A 9,851-nucleotide genomic window follows, 5' to 3' on the forward strand; every position below is an offset into this window, starting at 1 on the left:
AACTTTTGACCAGTTCTGTGCATGCAGTGTACATACTGGCTTTGTACACCCCAAACAACTCTCCCCACATAAAACCAGATGACGTGATTAAGGTCATTGGCAGGAAAACACCATGTAACTCCTGTTGCCACAGCTCATGCATACAGATATGACATGGGCATAAAGCTAAAGTGCTCTCTGAGAGACTTGACTTAAGGCAAGAAATCTCTCAAAACACTGCATCTTAAAAAATCTCAGAAATGGAGCAGTGATTACATTAAATTGTGATTAATTAATGCACCACCAACGGGCACTGAAATGTCTTAAATGGTCCAAAGATACAGGATGGTCCAAATGGAGAAAAGCACAAATGATGTCCATAAACACAAAATAACATTCTGTAAAACCACTTACTCAAAGTGCAAATACCTTTTAAAGTGTTTTTTTTTGTCATCATGAGGTAAAGTATTTGATTCTTAAATGCTGCAAGTTCTCCATAGAACACTTTAGCCAACTTGAAGGGCATATAGTCTAGGCTACATAAGGCATTATGTGTTTTTATGTTTTTTTGTACTGCAAAACATTTTCAAGTGCTGTTACCAAACCATTTTAGGTCACAACGGTTGATCTAACCATGTCTCTCTTCAGACATGCTGCCACTGCACAGTTCCAATGTTATTAGCAGGTGTCATCATTAGCACATTCATAAATGACAACATGTTCTCAAATTACCTGTCTGGTAAGAGGCACATATAGCATACATACACGGTTGCGTAAGTAAATGAATAAACAAAAAGTATGGCTACAGACACCCACCGAACACCCTCCCTCCCTCCCCTCTCTCTCTCTCTCTCTCTCTCTATCGCGTGCTGCGTACATCAGCCCCTTTGCTTCAGGTACCCAAGGAGCATTTTTCCTACAGGCGCACCTCCTTATCGACGCCTTCAGTCAAGTTTTCTTGCAGGGGATGACTTATCTCATTTCCATTCACCACCTGCAATTTCTTAAAAGCTTGTCCAGACTTTTTCAAGAGGGACTTCATTTTCTCTGAGAGCAATTTTTAGCAGCTCTGAACAGGCATCAAAGGTGAGTGTTAAAATTCTACTGAGCTACAAACATTTCTCAAATTACGTTATACAGTAATGGTAGTCTTGAACAAAGTTGGTTGCTTTTTTTGAGTCGACAATTAAGAACCATTATTTCGAATTAAGTTCAAGAAGTAAGCAATAAGATACAATGAAGAATGCTTTTTATTTTAATTAGCGAACATCATTCACATACACTAGATGACCAACAGTATGTAGGCATCTACTCGTCGAACATCTCATTCCAAAATCATGGGCATTAGTATGGAGTCGAACCCCTCTTTGCTGGTATAACAGCCTCCATTCTTCTGGGAAGGCTTTCCATTAGATTTTGGAACATTGCTGCGGGGACTTCAATTCAGCCACAAGAGCATTAGTGAGGTTGGGCACTGATGTTGGGTGATTAGGCTTGGCTTGCAATCAGCATTCCAATTCATCAAAAGGTGTTTGATGGGGTTGAGGTCAGAGCTCTGTGCAGGCCAGTCAAGTTCTTCCACACTAGTGGAGGCTGCTGAATGTAGGACGGCTCATAATAATGGCCAGAATACAGTTGTGTAAAGTACTTAAGTACTTTATACTTTAAAGTATTACTTCAGTAGTTTTTTTTAGGGTATCTGTACTTTACTATTAGTATTTTTATATTACTTCACTACATTCCTAAAGACAATTATCAATACATTTTCCCTGACACCCAAAAGTACTTACATTATTTTTGTCTAATTCACACACTTATCAAGAGAACATCCCTGGTCATCCCTACTGCATCTGATCTGGCGGACTCACTAAACACATGCTTCATTTCTAAATGATGTCTGAGAGTTGGAGCTTGCACCAGGCTATCCATAAATAATGTTAGAAAGTGTGGCCATCTGCTTTGCTTAATATAAGGAATTTGAAATTATGTATACTTGTACTTGTACTTTTGCTACATAAGTATATTTTAGCAATTACATTTACTTTTGCTACTTGAGTATATTTAAAACCAAATACTTTTACTCAATTAGTATTTTACTGGGTCAATTTCACTTTTAATTGAGTCATTTTCTATTAAGGTATCTTTACTTTTACTCAATGATGACAATTGAATACTTTTTCCACCACTCCCAGAATGGAGTGAATGGAATGGTATGAAACACATGAAAACCCCCCAAAACATGTGTCTCATGCCATTCCATTGAATCCATTCTGGACATTATTATGAGCCTTCCTCCCCTCAGCAGCCTCCACTGTTTCACACCGATCTCAACAAACAATATCTGTATGGACCTTGCTTTGTTTATGGGGGCAATGTCATACTGAAACAGGAAAGTTCCTTCCCCAAACTGTTGCCACAAAGTTGGAAGCACAGAATCATCTAGAATGTCATTGTATGCCTAGCCTAGCCCGGATCAGGAAAAACAGCCCCAGACCATTATTCCTCTTCCACCAAACTTTGAGGTTAGAACCCTGCATTGTGGGAGGTAGCAATCTCAGATAAGTCCATTGGACTGCTAGATTCAACACTCCAGAGAACGCGTTTCCACTGTTCCAGAGTCCAATGGGGACTAGCTTTACATCACTCCAGCCTACGATTGGCATTGCACATGGTGATTTTAGGCTTGTGAGCGGCTGCTCGGCCATGGAAACCCCTTTCATAAAGCTCCTGGCGATAAGTTATTGTGCTGACGTTGCTCTCAGAGGCAATTTGGAACTCGGTAGCGAGTGTTGCAACTGAGGAAAGACAGCGGTCCCATTCTGTGAGCTTGTGTGGCCTATCACTTCGTGGCTGAGGCGTTGTTGCTCCTAGACATTTTCTCTTCACAATAACAGCACTTTCAGTTGAACTGGGCAGCTCTAGTAGGGAATAAATTTGACAAACTGACTTGTTGGAAAGGTGGCATCCATGATGGTGCCACATCGAAATTCACTGAGCTCTTCATTAAGGCCATTCTACTGCCAATGTTTGTCTATGGAGATTGCTTGGCTGTGTGCTCGATTTTATACACTTGTCAACAATGAGTGTGGCTGAAATAACCAAATCCACTAATTTGAAGGGGTGTCAACATACTTTCGCATATATAGTGTACATGTTTCTGCACAGAACAGAATGCAGTAGATAAATGTGACAAACATGAGAATTGTGGATACACAAGATATTCTACAGCATTCATGTTATACACACGGGTGAATCTACCAACGTACTATTACAGTAAGAGCCAAAGTGTGTTTTTGTGATGTTAATTCATAATTGACAGTTATACCTGGTTGAATCTGATCAGCTCTGTATTTACACAAGCTGCACAGCTGTGATTCAGCACCATAACTGACAGCAAGAAAGCAGATGTTACTGTTATGCGTGACAAAAGCCAAAAAACTATCAATAAACTGAGCTTGGTGAAATTGATTGTACTACCCCTTCATTGTATAATATCAGGTAATGAGTGCCTCCATGCACTACATTAATTTGTTTCAAAGTTTCATACCACCAACATAAAAATGTAATTGAATTTATGGCCTTAAGTCAAGACAATCATGCAAAACAGAAATCTCTTGTGAGGCTTTACTGAGATGTCTCAGTCATCATTTGAAAGCTTTTACATCACCTCATGTAGAATTAGGATTATTAGCAAGAAATTACTTAGCAGAAAGTAATATACTGTAATATAAATGGTTGCTGTGTTTCTCTAGGTGTTGTATTCTATCTGTATGGAATGAAGTCTCTCAGACATATGCAAACGATGTGCCGACATTACCAGTGATCCCGTCCTCTCTACTCCCACTTACTACAAGCCCCTACTCTGAAATGGAGAAGTACTGCATGGATTCTCTTTCCAACATCTCAGAACAGCATGGCATGTTCTGTAACATCACATTGCTAAATGTTACAGGAAATGACACTGGAACCAAGTCCATTGAGGACAGACTACTGGAAGTTCTAGGGCCGAAGCGCTCCCCCGTCTTTCTCCCTATCTCCCTGGTTTACCTGCTCATCTTCCTCCTGGGCGTGTCTGGCAACCTGCTCACATGCACAGTGATATCCAAACACAAGAAGATGTGCACCCCCACCAACCTGTACCTGTTCAGCCTGGCTGTGTCAGACCTCCTGGTGCTCTTCTTTGGGATGCCCCTGGAGATCTACGACCTGTGGCAGAACTACCCCTTCCCCTTCGGAGAGGGAGTCTGCTACTTCAAGATTTTCCTCTTCGAGACTGTGTGCTTTGCCTCCATCCTCAATGTGACAGTACTGAGTGTGGAGAGGTATATCGCAGTGGTCCATCCACTAAAAACACGCTATGTTGCCACCAACAAGCATGCCAAGCGTGTCATCTGTGCTGTATGGGTGCTGTCCCTGGTTTGTGCCATCCCTAACACCTCCCTGCATGGCATCAACTACTTGAATCTCCCGGAGAAGGTGGCAGAGTCAGCCATATGCAGTTTGATAGGTTCCCCGTGGATCTACCACCTGGTGATTCTGATCACCACCACATGCTACTACATTGTTCCCGTGACGGTGATCAGCGGGCTGTACCTGGGGATTGGCATCAAGCTGGGCAGGGAACGACACCTCTCCCGGGGGACGATGAGGAAGAACTGTAGCGCTAACATCAGCTGGAGAATCCATGTGGAGCAAGTGCGCAGGAGACAAGTCACCAAGATGCTTGGTGAGTTCTGCATCCATTTCCATGTCTAACCATTGTCACAGTCACAAGCATCACTACTACGGTAAACATAACTTAGACTTTCAACTGGAAAAAAAAATTGAGGGAGGGATTTATACATCTGTACCCCAGTACGACCTACGTAACCACAGTGAAACGTTACTCTGTGATAAGGTATGTGCTGCTGCCGCAGGAAGGGGGGCATTGCCTAGGCAACCAATGACTTCTTTGCTACAACAAAGTTTCATCACGTTGTAAAGAGTCCATGTTACCACGGAAACAAACTCAACCGCATGAATGCTCGGCTGTCCCGTTTTCAGTCAGCTGTTCGTTCCACAAAAATTGGTCAGCCAAGTGACCTCGGTCACCCTTATAATCTTTTGAATAGCAAAAGGAACAACATGACTCACATTTTCTCCTCTCCTCCGCTCCTGGCGGCAATGGTCCACATGGGAAGGTGACGTTTTCAACTAAAATCATGGAAGCAGGGTACCAAAGCAATCTTTCCCCAATGAAAGCAGTTCAGCCAAAGCAATAAGAACACACACAATGTACTTTTTGTTGTATTATAACTGGATTTTAAAATTATTGGCACCCTTGATAAAGAAGAGCAAAAAAGACTGTATAAAATGAATTATACAAATATTGAGCTATATTGAGGTATATTGAGGTATATTGTATGTGTCCAAAGAGCTCTATTTTCATGTAATCTGACCATAGCACTGGCTCCAATCCAAGCGCCAATGCCGTTTAGCAAAATTCAGCCGTTTACATTTGTTGGATGACATGAAAATAGAGCTCTTTGGCCACGTACTCCAGTGGTGGGTCTGACGTCGAAAAGAGGACTCATATACCTGTATAAAAAATAACCCCATACCTATTGTAAATTATGGTGGTGGGATCTTTGATGTTATGGGGCTATTTTTCATCATGAACCTAACCCAGTACCAGGACATTTTAGCCAAAAACCTTGTTGCCTCTGCCAGGAAATTTGGATCTTCCATCAAGACAATAGCCCCAAGCACGTATCAACATCTACAAAGAATGGTTAATTGACCACAAAATCAACATTGTGCAATGGCCAACTTAGTCTCCAAACTTGAACTCCATTGGAAGCCTATGGTTTGAGTTGAAGAGGGCACCCCATAAACCCAGAAATTAAGAATCTGAAAAAATTCTGTATGGAGGAATGGTCTAAGATCCCTTCCAATGTATTCTCGCTCAGTGCCGTTATCCTTACACACAGTGGTGTGGCCAGCAAGATCTGTTAGATTATCTCATTTTAATTCAGGGAAATGATTAAGCAAGTCTGATAGTGAGAGGTGGAAATGGATTATACCAGAGGCAGGTAGGCTACAGGTAAGGATTAGGGATGCAGACAGAGAATGATGATGAAGGCCTACAGCAGGAGGGTAACAACATTCACCCCAAATAAGAAGTTATTAATGATTTGCATTATCTCAATTATCATTCTGTCACTGTATGACAATGCACATTTCTTATTGCCTGCAATTGCTTTTGTCTTTGAAGCCAAAAACAGGACATGTATTTTGGGGAAATGCTCTAAATAGCAAGGTGTTCAGCTGTGTTTATTTCCATACCAACACATCAAACCATAATTTCACTAACCTACTGGGCAAATTAATGAAAAACCTACAGCTAACACAACCAATATTTTAATAGCAATAAAATATATTTTGGTTTTTGATATGGTAACCAAAAAGGAGGGCTCCCCCACCTCCCAATTCAATTAACCTGTGGCTATCAGATTACAACAAGGTTTACAAGGCCGAGCTCTAATGCCAACATTACATTCATTCAAAGCAATGGGCACACTGCCTAAAAGGCTGACCGGCAAATTGGCACTGTCTCTGCTTTCTAAAAGTGAGAGAAAAAGGCAGCAGGCTGGCACCTGCTCTCTGAGCGATGCTCTGCATGATCCTAAAGCCAACCAATGAATATGCTAATCTGAAATCGCATTTTAATTGGGATTGAATGATTTGAATCTACTTTTTTTGCTAACTTTACATTTTTGGTCTTGAGTTAGGGTTTGCCAACTGCCATACCCTACCATACCCAACTGATGCCCCTGATAGCAAGGTAAGGTATTGAAAGGTATTGAAAACAAGGGTGGCAATAATTTTGACCCCTATATTTTTTGTTAAAAAAATAAATACTTGTTGAACAAAATCTCTTTCTCTGAGGCACAATAATAATATACAAATATATATTTTAGTAGGGGAGAGTGGGATAAGTTCTGCCATTTTTTACAATCAGTATCACTCTGTCAAAGGAAATCTAGTATTCTTTCTAACAAATATATCTACGTATATTTCAGGATGTTGTGTATCCCTGGAAATAATCAGAATTCAAGTAAACATTGCAGTTTTGAAAACATAGCTTGTCCAAAAAACATGGTCTCGTCACAACTTACTCCCGGGTATGGAGTAAGTTGAGCTGTTTACTGTTTACTTTACTGAATTAAATATGACCACTACCCTTTTAAAACCATGTCTATCTTTTTCCCCAAACACAATTCAACACAATCACTTTTTGTCTTTTAATAATTTTAAACATATTTTAATAGGCTTAACACGTAACAAACACGTTTGCACTTTTTAAAAACACTTTAAACATAGACCAGGCATTGTTGTTACTGTATGTTATAACCCAGCGATAATGCCTTGCATTACACCTGGGAAGAAAACACTTAACTTTGCTCTACTTGCCATTGGCTCAACCATTGGCTCAACTTACCCAAAGGCAAACATTTTGACTAACATTTTGACCACACAGCTACAAGGATGCACTTTCATGCTATGTTTAGGACCTCATATTGAAATTATGTTTCGGACCTCATATCGAACACATTGGGAATTCAACAAACATCTGGTTGTCTTTTTGAGTGGATGACTAAAGGTTGAAATGTCATTGATCTATGTCTCAACCAAATATTACCCACATTTCAACGTTGAAATGATGTAGTGTGCCTAGTTGGAAGTATCATCAAACCTCTAACTGAAAATATTTTTGGGAGACCTAACTTGCTCAACTCAACCGCACAAATTCCCAGCCGTCCAGTTTTCATTCAGCGATTAATTCTCCAAAACAAATAGCAAACCCTTTAAAAATGTTTTTAAAATTACATTTATGGCTGCTATTTTATTTAATGACAGCTTTCATCCATAGTCATCGGTTACACGATTACACATTAATTGTGCCAGCCCTAGTTATATGAGTACATTGTCTCAGTTTTACAAGGAACCAAGTTTAGCAGGGAACAGGATTCCCACCCTGAATGTTGTTGCCCCCTTTTCTCTCTCTGTACACATCACTTAATTCATCCTCCGTCTATGTCCCTTACTGTCTTACTCCTATTTTCACTGTCTGTTGTAATGTAGCTGTGGTCGTGCTGGTGTTTGCCATCTGCTGGGCACCTTTCCACATTGACCGGCTCCTGTGGAGCTGCATCATGCAGTGGTCTGTCTGGACAGACCTCAACCAAGCCGTGTACCAGTGTGTGCACCTCCTTTCAGGCATCCTCTTCTACCTCAGCTCTGCAGTCAACCCCGTTATCTATAACCTGCTCTCCACACGCTTCCGGGAATGCTTCTGGGATCTCGTCTGCACCCATACAGAAGACACCACAGCTGGAAAAGACTTCACACCCTCCGCCAAGATCCTGCTGGTCCCCTCGGGCCCAGTTCCTAAGACCCAAGCCAGGCCCAGTGACCACAACTCCCTCACTCCCCTGTTATCTCCAACTGGGAACACAGAGATCACAACACTGACAAGTAAACATTTGTGCGTGGTGGACTCTGACTTCACTGCTACTGCTTTTTAATCATATTTCATATTTAATGCAGAGATGTAGACTCGAATCACGTGACTTGGACTCCAGTACTACTTGAGTCGCAAATTTTGCCACTTAGACTTGACAAAAAGAAAAAAGACTTAATTTCCTGTTAAATTCGGTTATTACACCGTGAACATACACTGAGCGTACAAAAGCTATTTTCATGACATAGACTGACCAGGTGGATCCAGGAGAAAGATATGATCCCTTAGATGTCACCTGTTCAATGTAGATGAAGGAGAATAGACAGGTTAAATAAGTATTTTTAAGCCTTGAGACAATTATTGTGTATGTGTGCTATTCAGAGGGTGAATGGACAAGACAAAAGATTGAAGTGCCTTTGAACAGGGTAGTAGGTGCAGCTGTTTGAGTGTGTCAAGAACTGCAATGCTGCTTTTGACGCCTTGTAGAGTCCATGCCCTGATGAATTGAGGCTGTTCTGAGGGCAAAAGAGGGTGTAACTCAATATTAGGAATGTGTTCCTAATGTTTCGTACACAGTGAACATTCACGGCAATTCCATTGCTCAAAGCGGAGAATCGTATTGGTTATATGGGAAATTACCTTTAAATTCTGTTCTGCCTAGCGCCGCTGCACCAGCAAGTGCAGAAAGGCAAGGGGAAGAATAGAGCACTGTCCTATATTTTCAATGCTTGTCGCTTGAAAATATGAGCTCTGAGCTTGAGTTTCTGTGGATGTTAATTCTCAGCCATCCACAGACCTCTCAATGTGCATACAGTGGGTAGGGGGAAAACAACAACACTTTATTGTAATTGGAGATTTCATAATATAAGTCAAACTGTAGTTGTACTATCAACAGTAGCTGTACATCATCATTTGGATGGCCTTTCTATTAGTAATGATGATTTAAAAAAACATTAAGTTATTGATCTGTGAAGTTTAATATGTAGGCCTATGTACTGTACTAGTAGGTCTAATGTAAGGAAAACAGTAAATATCCTGATTTAAAAAATTGCTTTGAAATTGGTATAAAACAAATTGGTATAAAATTGGTATAAAAATAGATACTTTGGGATTTTGGCAATCTCGCTCCCCAGAGTCACGTGAACTCGTGGATACCATTTTCCAGTAGGAAGTAAGTTAGAGGTAGTTGTGTAAGCCAATGCTAGCTAGTGTTAGCACAATGACTGGAAGTACATTGGCATCTGCTAAATGCTAGTTAGCAATTGCACTAGTGCCAGCAAAGAATTAAAAAAAAATCTATGACGCTAGTTAGAAACTTCCTTCAAACTGCACGCAAAGACATACAAATGGTATCCACAAGCTCATCTGA

General features: G+C 40.8%; 1 protein-coding gene across 1 annotated transcript; it reads left to right on the forward strand.

Annotated features, from left to right (window-relative positions):
- Positions 1-3,846: 3,846 nt before the first annotated feature.
- Positions 3,847-8,546, forward strand: LOC115144913 (neuromedin-U receptor 2-like). Its single transcript, XM_029686053.2, has 2 exons — positions 3,847-4,705; positions 8,104-8,546. The coding sequence occupies exons 1-2, from the start codon at positions 3,847-3,849 to the stop codon at positions 8,544-8,546; spliced, it is 1,302 nt and encodes a 433-aa protein (XP_029541913.2).
- The last annotated feature ends 1,305 nt before the right edge of the window (positions 8,547-9,851 follow it).

This window comes from Oncorhynchus nerka, linkage group LG2, assembly GCF_034236695.1.
Source record: "Oncorhynchus nerka isolate Pitt River linkage group LG2, Oner_Uvic_2.0, whole genome shotgun sequence".
Classification (NCBI taxonomy): Eukaryota; Metazoa; Chordata; class Actinopteri; order Salmoniformes; family Salmonidae; genus Oncorhynchus; species Oncorhynchus nerka.